Source organism: Hyla sarda, chromosome 9, assembly GCF_029499605.1.
Source record: "Hyla sarda isolate aHylSar1 chromosome 9, aHylSar1.hap1, whole genome shotgun sequence".
NCBI classification, from domain to species: Eukaryota; Metazoa; Chordata; class Amphibia; order Anura; family Hylidae; genus Hyla; species Hyla sarda.
Window position 1 is genome coordinate 20,067,123 of NC_079197.1, and position 20,073 is coordinate 20,087,195.

Below are 20,073 nucleotides of genomic sequence, written 5' to 3' on the forward strand. Positions count from 1 at the left end.
GGGGTTATCCAGGAAAAAAAAACTTTATATATATATATATATATATATATATATATATATATCAACTGGCTCCAGAAAGTTAAACAGATTTGTAAATTACTTCTATTAAAAAATCTTAATCCTTTCAGTACTTATGAGCTTCTGAAGTTAACGGGGTACTTCGGTGAAAAACTTTTTTTTTTTTTTTTTAAATCAACTGGTGCCAGAAAGTTAAACAGATTTGTAAATTACTTCTATTAAAAAATCTTAATCCTTCCTGTACTTTTTAGCCGCTGAATACTACAGAGAAAATTCTTTTCCGTTTGAAACACAGAGCTCTCTGCTGACATCATGACCACAGTGTTCTCTGCTGACATCTCTGTCCATTTTTAGGAACTGTCCAGAGTAAAAGGAAATCCCCATAGCAAACATATGCTGTTCTGGACAGTTCCTAAAATGGACAGAGATGTCAGCAGAGAGCACTGTGCTCGTGATGTCAGCAGAGAGCTCTGTGTTTCAAACGGAAAAGAATTTCCTCTGTAGTATTCAGCGGCTAAAAAGTACAGGAAGGATTAAGATTTTTTAATAGAAGTAATTTACAAATCTGTTTAACTTTCTGGCACCAGTTGATTAAAAAAAAAAAAAAGTTTTTCCCCGGAGTACCCCTTTAAGGTTGTTCTTTTCTGTCTAAGTGCTCTCTGATGACATGTGTCTCGGGAACCGCCCAGTTTAGAAGAGGTTTGCTATAGGGATTTGCTTGTAAACTGGGCGGTTCCCGAGACAGGTGTCATCAGAGAGCACTTAGACAGAAAAGAACAACCTTAACTTCAGAAGCTCATAAGTACTGAAAGGATTAAGATTTTTTAATAGAAGTAATTTACAAATCTGTTTAACTTTCTGGAGCCAGTTGATTTATATATATATTAAAAAAAGTTTTTTTCCTGGATAACCCCTTTAAGACATTATCATGGAATTCAGGTCATGTACATTGTGAGGAGATCCCTGCACCTGCTTCTTCTTTCAAGCGATATGATACAAAAAGGCTCCTCTCCTGTCATTTCTAGTTTCCGGTGCATTGAGACAGAACAAGCTCATGAATATTAATACAGAAGGGAACTGAGGGTCATTCACATAGTGTGATATACTAAGCACGCTACTATTGGTGCACACAGGGTATGATAAATGCACGCCCTTATGGGCTAAGACAGCGGTCTTCAAACTGTGGCCCTCCAGATGTTGCAAAACTACAACTCCCAGCATGCCCGGACAGCCAACGGCTGTCCGGGCATGCTGGGAGTTGTAGTTTTGCAACATCTGGAGGGCCACAGTTTGAAGACCACTGGACTAAGGAATCGGAACCCTAACCCCACACAGAACCAGCAGCCTTGCCCTGTGCTAAGGGGTCGTTCCCATTCATCTCGGCATACGGAATAACCACACCAGAGGGCAACTATGCCAGATGGTCCATGGGTACAGTGCCTGGATTCATACCCTTAAAGGGGTACTCCGCTCCTAGACATCTTATCCCCTATCCACAGAACCCCCCCCCCCCCCCCCACCACCACCACCTTTCCCCCTCCGGATGACTTGCACCGCTCCTGCACTTTCCCAGTAGGGTGCCGTTTCACGTTCACCCATGTGACTCCCCCTATGCAAATATTTAAAGCGCTGCGGAAAATTTTCTCGACTAATTCCTTCACCAAGATCGGTCACATCGGTAACCAAACTCATCCAGAATTATTTGGCCATGATCGGGTTAACGCAAGGAACCTTGTCCTCTATTTTGCCAAGTTTGGGGGGGGGGGGGGGGGGGAATGGTGGCAGATAACAGGTCATGGAATCCTCTATCGATCTCTCCGCAGCCTGTAACTGAACTACCCAAAACGACACAAGGGGCCTTTCTCTGCCAGCCTCCCAGAACAAAACGCCTGTGTGTCCCGCTAACAGATCAAGCGTTCTGTCACTTAACACTAAAGTCACGTTTTTATTTATTTATTTATCACGGAATAAAAGGGGGAGGATGCCTGCTGCGCCTCATGAGAGCGAGAGGCCGATAGAGCGGGGGGGGGGGGGGCATTGTGCAGATTATACATATGTTGGATACAGGTCCAAAAGGTATAAGACCTGTGGAAAAAGGTGTATTACCCAGGGTATCTGTGTCCCAATCAGGGACTAGGGGAGTCGCGAATCTATAAAATGGCTGCTCACCAGATATATGTAGAAATAGGTATATCACCCCTTAGGGTTACTCGGAGTGGAAGCGAACTGCACGGCCCAGGGTCCAACGGGAGAGGATGAAATCTTCTCCCATACGATGAAGAAGAAATGAAGAGAAAAAAAACGGAACCTTGTCTAGGCGCTGTTCACAGATCCAGGTTAATGAAACATGAATATGTATGGAAAGTAAAGTGCCCGGAGGCACTATGTTTATTACTAGAGCTTCCAATGACGCGTTTCGGAGGGTATTTCCTCCTTCCTCAGATCAGAATGCCAATCTGAGGAAGGAGGAAATACCCTCCGAAACGCGTCATTGGAAGCTCTATTAATAAACATAGTGCCTCCGGGCACTTTACTTTCCATACATATTCTTGTTTCATTAACCTGGATCTGCGAACAGCGCCTAGACAAGGTTCCGTTTTTTTCTCTTTATTTCTCACAAAAGGTGTAAGGTGAAGCTCCTGGGCCCCAAAACTGAAGGAGGATCCCAAAAGCCCCTCTGCCCCATATGAGAAGACCATTACTATAAAAGTGTAAATGATGCTCCATCTATCTTGTTTATAGTAATGGCCTCCTCATATAGGGCAAAAGGGCTTTTTGAATCCTAAGGTACGGAGAAAAATGTATTTATATCTTTATTATATACACAATCAAATAAAAGCATAAACTGTATCCAGAGATCCTGCCCAAACGTCTGGAGGTCCACAGTTTGGAGACCACTGCTCTAAGGGGACAGACATGTTTGGCCGGTGAGGAGAAGTTGTGCAAGGTCTTCACAGCCCTGGTCTACGTCAGCAGTAGAGATGAGCAAACTTACAGTAAATTCGATTCGTCACGAACTTCTCGGCTCGGCAGTTGATGACTTATCCTGCGTAAATAAGTTCAGCCTTCAGGTGCTCCCGTGGGCTGGAAAAGGTGGATACATTCTTAGGAAAGAGTCTCCTAGGACTGTATCCACCTTTTCCAGCCCACCGGAGCACCTGAAAGCTGAACTAATTTATGCAGGAAAAGTCATCAACTGCCGAGCCGAGAAGTTCGTGACGAATCGAATTTACTGTAAGTTCGCTCATCTCTAGTCAGCAGCCTCCGGTGTGATCAGGTCTATCAATATACTTCATGCATGAGCATAAATTCCTTTAAAAAAAATAACCTACTGTAATCATTTTATATCTCCTCAGTCCTCGAGGTTCCTGTGCGACTACTACTCTTCACCATGGGTCAAGTACAGGAGGAAAAAAAGTGTTGGAACTCTTCCACTCAAAGGCTGGTCCCACAGGACTCTGACTAATGAGAACTGTGTTCCTGCTGTGGAAAAAGTGCAGGAACTCAGTTCCCACGTGTTTCTGCAGGCCTTGAGCCCTGCTCTTCACCTACCCTCACAGCTGTGCCCTAAATACTTTTACAACATATGGAAATTCCTCCCTTACTGTAGTGTTTCTCAATCAGGGTGCCTCCAGCTGTTGCAAAGCTACAACTTCCAGCATGCCCGGACAGCCGTTGGCTGTCCGGGCATGCTGGGAGTTGTAGTTTTGCAACATCTGGAGCTTCACAGTTTGGAGACCACTGCTTCAGGGGGTAAGGAGAAGTTTAGCCTGTGACGAGACGTTGTGCAAGGACTTCACAGCCTCCTGTCTGACTAAGCACACCCACGGTTTTCATGTCACATATTTCTTACAGATCTGCACCCTACAGCTGGGAACTGCAGTACATAAATGCATGCACCCTGCATGCCGGTCTTTTGGGAAACACTGTCCTCCCGCGAATATATGTGCGGACGGTCGGATGTGTACTCGCCGTCACTCCCCCTCCCATAGACATGAATAGAGGGGGGGGGTGGCAGGACGGCATGAACACTGCAGCGCCAGCCTGTAGATCGCGGGGGAACCGGCCCTTTGGATAGAGGATAACATGTCTAGGGGCGGAGTACCCCTTTAATCTGATCCAAAAAAGGAATTTTTAAACATTCACTTATCTCTAATGACCATATTCGTGTGTCTTTCAGGAAAAATTTCCCCAATTTTTGCATATTTATCAAAACCTGTCTAGAGGAATAGTGGGGCAGTTGCCCATAGCAACCAATCAGATCGTTTCTTTCATTTTCAAAAAAGGCCTCTGCAAAATGAAAGAAGCGATCTGATTGGTTGCTATGGTTGCCCCACTCTTCCACTACACAGGTTGTGAGAAATCTCCCCCACGATGGAGGCTTCTAGTCAATGACAGCAAGCAAGATCTTGAAAACAGTCACGAGTTTCTACATTATGGGAGAGATTTATCAAAACCTGTGCAGAGGAAAAATGGACCAGTTGCCCATAGCAACCAATCAGATCGCTTCTTTCATTTTTGAAAGGGCCTCTGAAAAATGAAAGCAGCGATCTGATTGGTTGCTATGGGCAACTGGTCAACTTTTCCTCTGTGCAGGTTTTGATAAATCTCCCCCAATTGTACAGTATATCAGAAAATGGTTTAAGAAGCCAAAAATTGTTTTATTAGAATCTATAAAATGTATGTTGGCCAGTGATTGGACAATTTCATCTCCTATACCAGTGGTCTCCAAACTGTGGGGGCTCCAGATGTTGCAAAACTACAACTCCCAGCATGCCCGGACAGCCGTTGGCTGTCCGGGCATGCTGGGAGTTGTAGTTTTGCAACATCTGGAGCCCTCACAGTTTAAAGAGCACTATTCTATACTATCTCTAGTTATAAATATAGGTATAAATATACATTTGCAGCTCATCTGACTTCTCCCACACAATAGGAGCCATAGGCCTCACCCATCTCCCATGCAGTCGCTTGTTTAATTAAGATTGATTTGCCTTTTCTGTCTGGTCTGGTGTATAACGTGTCTGGAACATGCCTAGATATCACTGCCATGTCTGTCCTAGGCACATTTGCCAAAGTACATGAATAAGCGGCAGCTATGTGGCATGACCTTGTATAGCGATCCTCTAGTGTTTCCCAACCAGGGGGCCTCCACAGCTACTACAACTCCTTCGGCTGTCTGGGAATGCTGGGAGTTGTAGTTCCTGCAGATTGTTCTGTATTGTATATATATATCATCTGCTCAGCTCCTCCTGCTCCATAACATGTTACCTATATACATATATATATATATATATATATATATCATTGCTCAGCTCCTCCTGCTCTATAACATGATACCTGCAGATTGTACTGTATTGTATATATCATTTGCTCAGCTCCTCCTGCTCTATAACATGATCCCTGCAGATTGTACTGTATTGTATATATCATCTGCTCAGCTCCTCCTGCTCTATAACATGATACCTGCAGATTGTACTGTATTGTATATATCATCTGCTCAGCTCCTCCTGCTCTATAACATGATCCCTGCAGATTGTACTGTATTGTATATATCATCTGCTCAGCTCCTCCTGCTCTATAACATGATACCTGCAGATTGTACTGTATTGTATATATCATCTGCTCAGCTCCTCCTGCTCTATAACATGATACCTGCAGATTATACTGTATTGTATATATCATCTGCACAGCTCCTCCTGCTCTATAACATGTTACCTGCAGATTGTACTGTATTGTATATATCATCTGCTCAGCTCCTCCTGCTCTATAACATGATACCTGCAGATTATACTGTATTGTATATATCATCTGCACAGCTCCTCCTGCTCTATAACATGATACCTGCAGATTATACTGTATTGTATATATCATCTGCTCAGCTCCTCCTGCTCTATAACATGATACCTGCAGATTGTACTGTATTGTATATATCATCTGCTCAGCTCCTCCTGCTCTATAACATGATACCTGCAGATTATACTGTATTGTATATATCATCTGCACAGCTCCTCCTGCTCTATAACATGATACCTGCAGATTGTACTGTATTGTATATATCATCTGCTCAGCTCCTCCTGCTCTATAACATGATACCTGCAGATTGTACTGTATTGTATATATCATCTGCTCAGGTCCTCCTGCTCTATAACATGATACCTGCAGATTGTACTGTATTGTATATATCATCTGCTCAGGTCCTCCTGCTCTATAACATGATACCTGCAGATTGTACTGTATTGTATATATCATCTGCTCAGCTCCTCCTGCTCTATAACATGATACCTGCATATTGTACTGTATTATATATATGTATATCATCTGCTTAGCTCCTCCTGCTCTATAACATGATATCTGCAGATTGTACTGTATTGTATATATCATCTGCTCAGCTCCTCCTGCTATAACATGATACCTGCAGATTGTACTGTATTGTATATATCATCTGCTCAGCTCCTCCTGCTCTATAACATGATACCTGCAGATTGTACTGTATTGTATATATCATCTGCTCAGCTCCTCCTGCTCTATAACATGATACCTGCAGATTGTACTGTATTGTATGTATCATCTGCTCAGCTCCTCCTGCTCCATAACATGTTACCTATATATATATATATATATCATTGCTCAGCTCCTCCTGCTCTATAACATCATACCTCCAGATTGTACTGTATTGTATATATCATCTACTCAGCTCCTCCTGCTCTATAACATGATACATGCAGATTGTACTGTATTGCATATATCATCTACTCAGCTCCTCCTGCTCTATAACATGATACCTGCAGATTGTACTGTATTGTATGTATCATCTGCTCAGCTCCTCCTGCTCTATAACATGATACCTGCAGATTGTACTGTATTGTATATATCATCTGCTTAGCTCCTCCTGCTCTATAAAATGATACCTGCAGATTGTACTGTATTGTATATATCATCTGCTCAGATCCCACTGCTCTATAAAATGATAACTGCACATTGTACTGTATTGTATATATCATCTGCTCAGCTCCTACTGCTCCATAACATGATCCCTGCAGATTGTACTGTATTGTTTATATCATCTTCTCAGCTCCTCCTGCTCTATAATATGATACATGCAGATTGTACTGTATTGTATATATCATCTGCTCAGCTCCTCCTGCTCTATAACATGATCCCTGCAGATTGTACTGTATTGTATATATCATCTGCTCAGCTCCTCCTGCTCTATAACATGATGCCTGCAGATTGTACTGTATTGTATATATCATCTGCTCAGCTCCTCCTGCTCTATAAACATGATCCCTGCACATTGTACTGTAATGTATATATCATCTGCGCAGCACCTCCTGCTCTATAACATGATACCTGCAGATTGTACTGTATTGTATATATCATTTGCTCAGCTCCTACTGCTCTATAACATGATACCTGCAGATTGAACTGTATTGTAAATATCATCTGCTCAGCTCCTCCTGCTCTATAACATGATACCTGCAGATTGTACTGTATTGTATATATCATCTGCTCAGCTCCTCCTGGTCTATAACATGATCCCTGCAGATTGTACTGTATTGTATATATCATCTGCTCAGCTCCTTCTGCTCTATAACATGATATCTGCAGATTGTACTGTATTGTATATATCATCTGCTCAGCTCCTCCTGCTCTATAACATGATCCCTGCAGATTGTACTGTATTCTATATATCATCTGCTCAGCTCCTCCTGCTCTATAACATGATACCTGCAGATTGTACTGCATTGTATATATCATCTGCTACGCTCCTCCTGCTCCATAACATGTTACATATATATATATATATATTTGCTCAGCTCCTTCTGCTCTATAACATGATACCTGTAGATTGTACTGTATTGTAGATATCATCTGCTCAGCTCCTCCTGCTCTATAACATGTTACCTGCAGATTGTACTGTATTGTATATATAATCTGCTCAGCCCCTCCTGCTCTATAACATGTTACCTGCAGATTGTACTGTATTGTATATATAATCTGCTCAGCTCCCCCTGCTCTATAACATGATACCTGCAGATTGTACTGTATTGTATATATAATCTGCTCAGCCCCTCCTGCTCTATAACATGATACCTGTAGATTGTACTGTATTGTATATATCATCTGCTCAGCTCCTCCTGCTCTATAACCTGACACCTGCTGATTGTACTGTATTGTATATATAATCTGCTCAGCCCCTCCTGCTCTATAACATTATACCTGTAGATTGTACTGTATTGTAAATATATAATCTGCTCAGCTCCTCCTACTCTATAAGATGATCAGCGCAGATTGGACTGCATTTTCAGTGTCCCAGGTTCCTTCTCTAAAATACTGCAATATTATAGAGAATTCCATTATAGAGATCCCTTCAGCTGCCGGAAGGGTAGCTAGAGGGTATTAAGAGTTTTTGGCACTGCTAATAAATTTACAGGATGTATTTAGTCACTACTACCATATTCTACAGTTTTCTTTTAACTTTCAGGTATAGGTTGAACACTCAGTATCTCCTCTATTCTAACCTTTTCCACAGCTGACCATTACACCAGTGTTTCCCAACCAGGGTGCCTCCAGCTGTTGCAAAACTACAACTCCCAGCAATAGAAATTTAGGTTAGGAGTCATGTGATGATGCACATTGACTGCTAAGTGATTGTCAACTAGGGTCGCCACCTGGCTTGTATTTTACCGGCGCAGACGGTATTTTGGCCACACTGACGGTATTTTTATTTAAAAAATACCGACTATGCAATGGCCGGTATTTATCCAACCAATTCTCCAACTCCCAGAATGTTGCACCATATACTATACCAGCGTTTCCCAACCAGAGTGCATCCAGCTGTTGCAAAACTACAACTCCCAGCATGCCCGGACAGCCGTTGGCTGTCCGGGCATGCTGGGAGTTGTAGTTTTGCAACAGCTGGAGACACCCCTGGTTGGGAAACACTGACCTATACTATATACTACTATATAGTCCAACATGCTGGGAGTTGTAGTTTTACAACAGCTGGAGACACCCCTGGTGTCGAAACACTAACCTATACTATGTACTACTATTTAGTCCAACATGCTGGGAGTTGTAGTTTTGCAACAGCTGGAGGGACCCCTGGTTGGGAAACACTGACCTATACTATATACTTCTATACAGTCCAACATGCTGGGAATTGTAGTTTTGCAACAGCTGGAGACACCCCTGGTTGGGAAACACTGACCTATACTATATACTACTATATAGTCCAACATGCTGGGAGTTGTAGTTTTACAACAGCTGGAGACACCCCTGGTGTCGAAACACTGACCTATACTATATACTACTATTTAGTCCAACATGCTGGGAGTTGTAGTTTTGCAACAGCTGGAGGGACCCCTGGTTGGGAAACACTGACCTATACTATATACTACTATTTAGTCCAACATGCTGGGAGTTGTAGTTTTGCAACAGCTGGAGGCACCCCTGGTTGGGAAACATTGACCTATGCTATATACTACTATATAGTCCAACATGCTGGGAGTTGTATTTTTGCAACAGGTGGAGGCACCCCTGGTTGGGAAACATTGACCTATACTATATACTACTATTTAGTCCAACATGCTGGGGGTTGCAGTTTTGCAACAGCTGGAGACACCCCTGATTGGGAAACATTGACCTATACTATATACTACTATATAGTCCAACATGCTGGGAGTTGTAGTTTTACAACAGCTGGAGACACCCCTGGTGTCGAAACACTGACCTATACTATATACTACTATTTAGTCCAACATGCTGGGAGTTGTAGTTTTGCAACAGCTGGAGGGACCCCTGGTTGGGAAACACTGACCTATACTATATACTACTATATAGTCCAACATGCTGGGAGTTGTAGTTTTGCAACAGCTGGAGGGACCCCTGGTTGGGAAACACTGACCTATACTATATACTACTATTTAGTCCAACATGCTGGGAGTTGTAGTTTTGCAACAGCTGGAGGCACCCCTGGTTGGGAAACATTGACCTATGCTATATACTACTATATAGTCCAACATGCTGGGAGTTGTATTTTTGCAACAGCTGGAGGCACCCCTGGTTGGGAAACATTGACCTATACTATATACTACTATATAGTCCAACATGCTGGGGGTTGCAGTTTTGCAACAGCTGGAGACACCCCTGATTGGGAAACATTGACCTATACTATATACTACTATTTAGTCCAACATGCTGGAAGTTGTAGTTTTGCAACAGCTGGAGGCACCCTGGTTGGGAAACACTGCATTACACCTTTACCTGGATCCAGGTCCACATAGTTTATTGCTATATGCATCAGGGACGCATTTCAGGTATAAGGCAGAATTTGGCAGAGTAGCAGAGCTGTATAGCCAGGGTACACACACAGATCACACTGGGGCACCCGGAAGAGGACCTCCCCGCATCATACTAAGGAACCTGCCGGGGGAGTGATGGACAGGGGAGGGTGGGGGAACCAGTTGTGCCAGGAGGAGAGGACTACAGCTGCCAGACTGTTGCATTCTTTGAGAACAATCCGCTCTAGACTTGCACATACACAGACACATAGAAAGAATGAAAAATATGAAAGCGCAGGTTGCTGGCAGGGAGATGGGTTGCTGTAGAAACAGGTGTGTTTTGTTTGCCCGCTCCGGGGGAGGCGCCAGGTGGTATTTTGTCACAAAAAACATCACTTGTGGCGACAGTGCCCATTGTGAGCAAGTGCAGACATTGGCACACCCTGCACCAGACTGCGTCTATGCCAGCTTACTGCTCAGCATAGCTATTCCAAACATTCGGGGGGCCCCCACCTGAAAACCAGCCTATGAAATTATAAGCAGATCCATGTGCTTCTGTAACCTGTCATGTTGGCGATAGCGTTGCCACCTTTCTAGCCAAAAAATAAATAAATACCGGCCATACTAATTTGCATACTTAATTATATATGCGTGACATCACAGGGTACACATATGCGGGGGAAATTTTGTCCTATTCTGACCCCTATAACTTTTTTATTTCTCCTTATATAGGCCTGTATGAGGGATCATTTTTTGCGCCCGATCTGTAGTTTTTAACAGGACCATTTTTGTTTTAATATGATGTTTTGATCGCTTTTTTTTTAAATTAAATTCGGGAGTTGCATTTGGTTGCTAACTACAACTCCCAGCATGCCCTGATACAGCCTATGGCTCAGAAACTGGCCGAAATGAAAACTACAACTCCCAGCATGTTGGACTATATAGTAGTATAGGTCAGTGTTTCCCAACCAATGGTCCCTCCAGCTGTTGCAAAACTACAACTCCCAGCATGTTGGACTGTATAGTAGTATATAGTGTAGGTCAATGTTTTCCAACCAGGGGTGTCTCCAGCTGTTGCAAAACTACAACTCCAAGAATGTTGGACTATATAGTAGCATATAGTCTAGGTCAGTGTTTCCCAACCAGGGGTGCCTCCAGCTGTTGCAAAACTACAACTCCCAGCATGTTGGACTATATAGTAGCATATAGTCTAGGTCAGTGTTTCCCAACCAGGGGTGCCTCCAGCTGTTGCAAAACTACAACTCCCAGCATGTTGGACTATATAGTAGTATATAGTATAGGTCAGTGTTTCCCAACCAGCCGTTGGCTGTCCGGGCATGCTGGGAGTTGTTGTTTTGCACAGCTGGAGGTGCTCTGGTTGGGAAACGCTGGTATAGTATATGGGGCATCATTCTGGGAGTTGGGGGATCGGTTGGATAAATACCCGTCATTGCATAGTCGGTATTTTTTTATATAAAAATACCGTCAGGTGGCCAAAATACCGTCTGCGCCGGTAAAATACCAGCCAGGTGGTGACCCCAGTTGACGATCACCTAGCAGTCAATGTGCATCATCACATGACTCCTAACCTAAATTTCTATTAAATTGTCACATAAAGCAATTGCAATCGAAACAAGGGGGGGGCGCTTACCCTTCTCCGCACAGCATCAACCCAATGCAAAGCACAGTGTGACACAGGTCCAACCCGCTCAGCTTCAGTCTCATACTGTTTCCAGGCCGTTCCTTAACCCCACTTGTCAGTCTGTAGGAGATTTTCCTTCTTCGCAATCTGCCAAGCTCATTCTACCTGCAGGAATTGAAGGAACGACAACAAGATGCATGCGTTAGGGAGAAGCACCAGGAAGCTCTGGATGAAAAGAGGGGCTACTCTACTAAGGCTCCACTGGCTACAGAGCTGTCACTGTTCCTTCCAGATGCCAAGCGCCACACAATGCAACTGGTGTCTGACACGGCTTCCCTCCCCTGATGTCTTCTTGAACGCCTCCGAAATCTCTAAGGAGCTCCATGCCTACCTCCAGCAATGCGTTATCATGACAGCTGCCTATCTACCAAGATAGCAAATATATATATATATATATATATCTATATCCATACAGTTATATGTTCCCAAGAACCAGGGCCGTGCACAGGTTGACTAGAAAGGGGGCTTGAGCCCCTGCCCTTTTAATTTTCTTCCTAAAAGTGCCCTGGGCAGTGCTGGCATCATTATGTAGTCATGTATGAGAAGTGCCCTGGGCAGTGCTGGCATCATTATGTAGTCATGTATGAGAAGTGCCCTGGGCAGTGCTGGCATCATTATGTAGGCATTTATGAGAAGTGTCCTTTTTGTTAAATTCAGCCCCTGCCCCCCCCAAAATGTCCGTGCACATCCCTGCCAAGAATTGGTACCTTCTCCTTGGCACAGCGGGCACACGTCCGTCCTTCAGCCTCATTGATTGATGGGTGGTAGGTGGACGTGAAGTCATCTGCGGACAGGTGGGCTCAGTCTCCATGCCTTGCAGATGTGCAGCACCTCGCACTGACTAATGCCTGCCGTGTATTCATTTTACCTTAAAATGTTTGGAGGCGGGTGATAGCTATAGGGTGGGGGGTGTGAAGGAGAAGGTGGGTGAAACAATTCACTTACTCCTGCCAAAAAAATATTCTCTCCTATTCATTCCTCTAGCACCTGCCCCCTCCTTTAGAAAGAGCTAGAGGACTGGAAAGGTGGAAGTGGGGGGGAGATAGCTTGCCGGGTGGGACATACTGTCAAAGGAGCAGCGAATGATATTGGTTACAATGATGGTGCTCGCAGCGAGGTTGTCTTCAGAACCAGGGGTCCCTCCAGCTGTTGCAAAACTACAACTCCCAGCATGTTGGACTATATAGTAGTATATAGTATAGGTCAACGTTTCCCAACCAGGGGTGTCTCCAGCTGTTGCAAAACTACAACTCCCAGCATGTTGGACTATATAGTAGTATATAGTATAGGTCAATGTTTCCCAACCAGGGTGCCTCCAGCTGTTGCAAAACTACAACTCCCAGCATGTTGGACTATATAGTAGTATTTAGTATAGGTCAGTGTGTCCCAACCAGGGGTGCCTCCAGCTGTTGTAAAACTACAACTCCCAGCATGTTGGACTATATAATATTATATAGTATAGGTCAGTGTTTACCAACCAGAGGTGCCTCCAGCTGTTGCAAAACTACAACTCCCAGCATGTTGGACTATATAGTAGTATATAGTATAGGTCAACGTTTCCCAACCAGGGGTGCCTCCAGCTGTTGCAAAACTACAACTCCCAGCATGTTGGACTATATAGTAGTATATAGTATAGGTCAATGTTTCCCAACCAGGGTGCCTCCAGCTGTTGCAAAACTACAACTCCCAGCATGTTGGACTATATAGTAGTATATAGTATAGGTCAGTGTTTTCCAACCAGGGGTGCCTCCAGCTGTTGCAAAACTACAACTCCCAGCATGTTGGACTATATAGTAGTATATAGTATAGGACAATGTTTTCCAACCAGGGGTGCCTCCAGCTGTTGCAAAACTACAACTCCCAGCATGTTGGACTATATAGTAGTATATAGTATAGGTCAGTGTTTCCCAACCAGGGGTGCCTCCAGCTGTTGCAAAACTACAACTCCCAGCATGCCCGGACAGCCGATGGCTGTCCGGGCATGCTGGGAGTTGTAGTTTTGCAACAGCTGGAGGCGCTCTGGTTGGGAAACACTGGAATAGTATATGGTGCAACATTATGGGAGTTGGAGGATCGGTTGGATAAACACCCGCCATTGCATTGCCAGTATTTTTTTTATATAAAAATACCGTCACGGTGGCCAAAATACCGGCCAGGTGGCGACCCCAGTTGACGATCACTTAGCAGTCAATGTGCATCATCACATGACTCCTAACCTAAATTTCTATTAAATTGTCACATAAAGCAATTGCAATCGAAACAAGGGGGGGGTGCTTACCCTTCTCCGCACAGCATCAACCCACTGCAATGCAAGCCCCTGGGAGCTGAAAATCGAAAAAAATAGCAAATAATAAAAAAAAAAAGTGAAAAAAAAAAAAAAAAAGATGAATGTAGCAAGGTGGAGGCTGTGCAGCCTGCGGGGCTGTCAGTGGGATCGGGAGCGAGGGGGGAACTGATATCACAAATCTTGCTGACATCCTCTGCTACATATCACCTTCATATTTATATCTGTGTGGAAGCTATAGCTGGATGTGTAAGGAAATATGTCCTGTCCGACCAATCACGGCGCCAAACACCTGCAGGCCTGTATTTATCGCGCCGCTGCCGGAGGGCGCTGCGAATGATGATGAATGTGAAATATTAGCAAATCCTAAGTCCTAGTGTGGTGACCCAGTACAGGAGGTGTTACCCCGTGCTCCTGCTGTCCTGTCAGGCAGCCTCCTTCAGTGTCCCCAAGGCCCCCTGCACTTGTTTCCCCATTGTAAATGTTACGCCTAGCGCTCCGGGTCCCCGCTCCTCCCCGGAGCGCGTACGGCGCCTCTCTCTCCGCAGCGCCCCGGTCGGTCCCGCTGACCGGGAGCGCTGCCCTGTCATGGCCGTTGGGGATGCGATTCGCACAGCGGGACGCGCCCGCTCGCGAATCGCATCCCAGGTCACTTACCCGTCCCGGTCCCCTGCTGTCATGTGCTGGCGCGCGCGGCTCCGCTCTCTAGGGCGCGCGCGCGCCAGCTCTCTGAGACTTAAAGGGCCAGTGCACCAATGATTGGTGCCTGGCCCAATTAGCTTAATTGGTTCCCACCTGTTCCCTGCTTATATCTAGTCTCCTCCCTTGCACTCCCTTGCCGGATCTTGTTGCCTTAGTGCCTAGTGAAAGCGTTCCCTAGTCTGTTCCTAGTCCGTGTTCCTGACCTCCTGCCGTTGCCCCTGACCACGATTCTTGCCGCCTGCCCCCGACCTTCTGCTACGTCCGACCTTGCTTCTGCCTACTCCATTGTACCGCGCCTATCTTCAGCATCTTCAGCAGCCAGAGAGGTAAGCCGTTGCTAGTGGATACGACCTGGTCACTACCGCCGCAGCAAGACCATCCCGCTTTGCGGCGGGCTCTGGTGAAAACCTGTAGTGGCTTAGAACCGGTCCACTAGCGCGGTCCTCGCCATCCCTCTCTGGCACAGGGGATCCACTACCTGCCAGCCGGCATCGTGACAGTAGATCCGGCCATGGATCCCGCTGAAGTTCCTCTGTCAGTTGTCGCTGACCTCACCACGGTGGCCGCCCAGCAAGCCCGACTGATCGCCCTTCTAACCCGTCAGCTGTCGGAAATGTCCACCATTTCGCACCAACTTCAGTCGCAACTTCTCCAGCAATCTTCTCCTCCGCCAGCTCCTGCACCTCCTCCGCAGCGAGTGGCCACTCCTAGCCTCTGCCTGTCCTTGCCGGACAAATTTAATGGGGACTCTAAGTATTGCCGTGGCTTTCTTTCGCAATGTTCCCAGCACTTGGAGATGATGTCGGACCAGTTTCCTACTGAAAGGTCTAAGGTGGCTTTCGTAGTCAGCCTTCTGTCTGGAAAAGCCCTGTCATGGGCCGCACCGCTCTGGGACCGCAATGACCCCGTCACTGCCTCTGTACACTCCTTCTTCTCGGAAATTCGAAGTGTCTTTGAGGAACCTGCCCGAGCTTCTTCAGCCGAGATTGCCCTGCTGAACCTGGCCCAGGGTGTTTCTTCCGTTGGCGAGTACGCCATTCAGTTCCGTGCTCTTGCTTACGAGTTGTCCTGGAATAGTGAGGTTCTCTGCGCGACCTTTAAAAAAGGCCTATCCAGCAACATTAAAGATGTTCTGGCCGCACGAGAGACTCCTGCTGACCTACATGAACTCATTCATCTTGCCACTCGCATTGACATGCGTTCTTCCGGATGGCGTCTGGAGCTTCGCCTGGATATGGACTTTGTTCGCACGAAGCGTTTTTTCTCCCCGGCTCCTCTCTCCTCTGGTCCTCTGCAATCTGTTCCTGTGCTTCCCGCCGCGGAGGCTATGCAAGTTGACCGGTCTCGCTTGACACCTCAAGAGAGGACACGATGCCGTATGGAGAACCTCTGCCTGTACTGTGCTAGTACCGAACACTTCCTAAGAGATTGTCCTATCCGTCCTCCCCGCCAGGAAAGACGTACGCTGACTCCGCACAAAGGTGAGACAGTCCTTGATGTCTACTCTGCTTCTCCACGTCTTACTGTGCCTGTGCGGATGTCTGCCTCTGCCTTCTCCTTCTCTACAGTGGCCTTCTTGGATTCCGGATCTGCAGGAAAATTTTTTTTGGCCTCTCTCATCAACAGGTTCTACGTTCCTGTGACCAGTCTCGCCAGACCCCTCTACATCTATTGTTTTTACAATAAAAGATTGGTTTGTCTCGTTCGTTTCCACACAGAACCCCTCCTAATTTGCATCGGACCTCATCACGGAAAAATTGAATTTTTTTTCCTCAGGTTCTTTGGCCCCAAGAAGAGGGGGAGACCTAAGGGGGGGGGTACTGTTACGCCTAGCGCTCCGGGTCCCCGCTCCTCCCCGGAGCGCGTACGGCGCCTCTCTCTCCGCAGCGCCCCGGTCGGTCCCGCTGACCGGGAGCGCTGCCCTGTCATGGCCGTTGGGGATGCGATTCGCACAGCGGGACGCGCCCGCTCGCGAATCGCATCCCAGGTCACTTACCCGTCCCGGTCCCCTGCTGTCATGTGCTGGCGCGCGCGGCTCCGCTCTCTAGGGCGCGCGCGCGCCAGCTCTCTGAGACTTAAAGGGCCAGTGCACCAATGATTGGTGCCTGGCCCAATTAGCTTAATTGGTTCCCACCTGTTCCCTGCTTATATCTAGTCTCCTCCCTTGCACTCCCTTGCCGGATCTTGTTGCCTTAGTGCCTAGTGAAAGCGTTCCCTAGTCTGTTCCTAGTCCGTGTTCCTGACCTCCTGCCGTTGCCCCTGACCACGATTCTTGCCGCCTGCCCCCGACCTTCTGCTACGTCCGACCTTGCTTCTGCCTACTCCATTGTACCGCGCCTATCTTCAGCATCTTCAGCAGCCAGAGAGGTAAGCCGTTGCTAGTGGATACGACCTGGTCACTACCGCCGCAGCAAGACCATCCCGCTTTGCGGCGGGCTCTGGTGAAAACCTGTAGTGGCTTAGAACCGGTCCACTAGCGCGGTCCTCGCCATCCCTCTCTGGCACAGGGGATCCACTACCTGCCAGCCGGCATCGTGACAGTAAATATGTTTTACCATCTAAAGTGTTATAAAATATAATGTTGCTTTAAGAGTTATGTCATGTGATATGTCATGTGATTGTTACCCAGGAGGCACCAGTGACCAGGTGATCCCAAGATGACCTATGGGCTCCCTGCTAGTCTTCCCCATATAACCCCTGGGTGGAGCTTCTCTCTCTTTTGGCTGAGGTCCAGTGCAGTCGCCTAGTGTGTGTATCCAGAGTGTTGGAGACCTCAAAGTCCAGTCCTGCAGCCACCATCAAGTCAAGTAAGATAAAGTCACAGCTTTAGGAGTCAAGTCAGTCCCTGTCATCTGTCAAGTCAGCGTGGTCTGCATTCAATTGTCCAGTCCTACTACAAGTCCCAGCAAGCCCTTAAAGGGGTACTCCAGTGGAAAAAAATGTTTTTAATGAACTGGTGCCAGAAAGTTAAACAGATTTGTAAACTACTTCTATTTAAAATAAAATCTTTACTCTTCCACTACTTTTTAGCAGCTGTATGCTACAGAGGAAATTCTTTTCTTTTTTTAATTTCTTTTTTGTCTTGTCCGCAGTGCTCTCTGCTGACACCCCTGTCCGTGTCAGGAACTGTCCAGAGAAGCATAGGTTTGCTACGGATATTTTCTCCTGCTATGGACAGTTCCTGATACAGGCATCAGGTGTCAGCAGAGAGCACTGTGGACAAGGCAAAAAAAGAAATTAAAAAAGAAAAGAATTTACTCTGCAGCATACAGCTGCTAAAAGGTACTGGAATGGTAAAGATTTTTTAATAGAAGTCATTTACAAATCTGTTTAACTTTCTGGCACAAGTTCATTTAAAAAAATGTTTTCCACCGGAGTACTCCTTTAAGGTATCTGAGTCACTGGTCTCATCCTAGGGCCCTGGCTGAACTGTATAGACTTTTCCATCTGTCTACCCTCAGTAAAGCTACCGTTATCCGTAACTTGGTGTCGGAGTCTTTATTGCCCCCGTGACTAGCCCAGGATCCAGCGGTATACCTTCGGGTGGTTATAGGCTAAACAAGGGGTTAATGCCATCTGTCCCTAGGGTAACATCTGTGCTGCACCACACACCCGGCCACCACACTAGAAAAAAAATAGCATCAATGTATTCCTACGATCCCCCCCCCCCAGAACAGCGCATTCACAGCCCTTAGGTGCCCTGAGATGTAAAGGGGTACTCTGCTGGAAAACTATTTTTTTTTATATCAACTGGTTGCCCGAAAGTTAAACAGATTTGTAAATTATTTGTATTGAAAAATCTTAATCCTTTCAGTACTTATCAGCTGCTGTATACTACAGAGGAAGTTCTTTTCTTTTCGAATTTCTTAATTTCTTTTCTGTCTGACCACAGTGCTTTCTACTGACACCTCTGTCCATTTTAGGGACTGTCCAGAGCAGGAGCAAATCTCCATAGCAAACCTCTCCTGCTCTGGACAGTTCCTGATATGGACAGAGGTGTCAGCAGAGAGCACTGTGGTCAGGCAGAAAAGAAATTCAAAAGGAGCATACAGCAACTGATAAGTACTGGAAGGATTAAGATTTTTAAATAGAAGTAATTTACAAACTTTCGGGCATCTGTTGATTTAAAAACAATTTTTTCCAGTGGAGTACCCCTTTAAAGGGAAACTTCACTCAAGACTTTAAAGGAACGACCTAGGCAAAACTGACTATCAGTGCTATGTCTAGTGCAGGGCCCAAGGGGGCAGACAGAAAAGTTCAGCTCACCTTCCACTGCAGTGCGCGGACCCGGCCTGGTGCGCAGCGGTAATAAGAAAGAATAAAGGTCTACTCCAACATCAAATGCGTTACGAGTGCTTGAGTAGACGCTTTTACCTGTGTGATGTTTCAAGTTCCAAAATAAAGCTGCATCTTTTTAAGTGCTGGATCATCAATTATTCTTTTGTATTACCTCAAGGGGGCAGTGCGTGACACCAGGGATTCAATCTCTAGGGGGTGATGTTTCTTATTGTGGGGACCGCCGTCTGGCATAGAGAGTCTTACATGCAATGCTCCATGGGAAAATGTGGTGGCCCAGTACAGGAGTTGCACCCGGGTACCCTTGCTGCACTGTCAGGCGGACTCCATTCAGTGACCCCTGCCCTCAAACCATTGTACCAATGTTCCATGTCTAATGTAAAGTGTATAAATAGTCATACACCTTTAAGAAATGTTGCTATGCATTGTAACCAAGGAAGTACCAGTGACCATGTGACCTACAGGGTGACCTATGGGACCCCTGCAGAGTCTCCCCCATATAAACCCTGGGTTACAGTGAGGTCAAGTCCAGATAGAGTGTCTGGTGTCCTGAGGAGGCCTGAAGCCTACCACACCGCCACACATCCAAAAGTCTACTGCCCCACAGGTGAACGTCAAAACCTGTTGAGCTACAAACGGGGTGAAGTCTGTCCAGTCAGTCTCAGTCAAGTCAGTCAAGATAAGTCTGTCAAGTCAGCGTGGCCCTGCATCAAATTGTCCAAGTCCACTACAAGTCCCAGTCTCTGGAGTCACTGGTCACCTCCTTGGGCCTAACCAAGCTGTATGGA

General features: G+C 46.0%; 1 protein-coding gene across 6 annotated transcripts in view; it reads right to left on the minus strand.

Moving 5' to 3' along the window:
• The window catches only part of LOC130290278 (protein Wnt-7a-like), a 39,047-nt gene extending 19,319 nt beyond the window's left edge, over positions 1-19,728 (minus strand). Inside the window, exons 1-3 of one of the 6 annotated variants that reach the window (XM_056537687.1) lie at positions 19,256-19,728; positions 12,711-12,898; positions 11,953-12,108 (exon numbers count right to left, since the gene is read on the minus strand). In XM_056537687.1, the coding sequence (XP_056393662.1) occupies positions 11,953-12,026 (74 nt within the window). In that variant the 5' untranslated portion in view covers positions 12,027-12,108; positions 12,711-12,898; positions 19,256-19,728. Of the gene's footprint in view, positions 1-3,350; positions 3,707-4,178; positions 4,274-11,952; positions 12,257-12,710; positions 12,899-19,255 lie in introns of those variants that run through there. The other 5 variants (XM_056537684.1, XM_056537686.1, XM_056537689.1 and 2 more) reach the window with 5 other exon arrangements.
• Between the last annotated feature and the right edge of the window lie 345 nt (positions 19,729-20,073).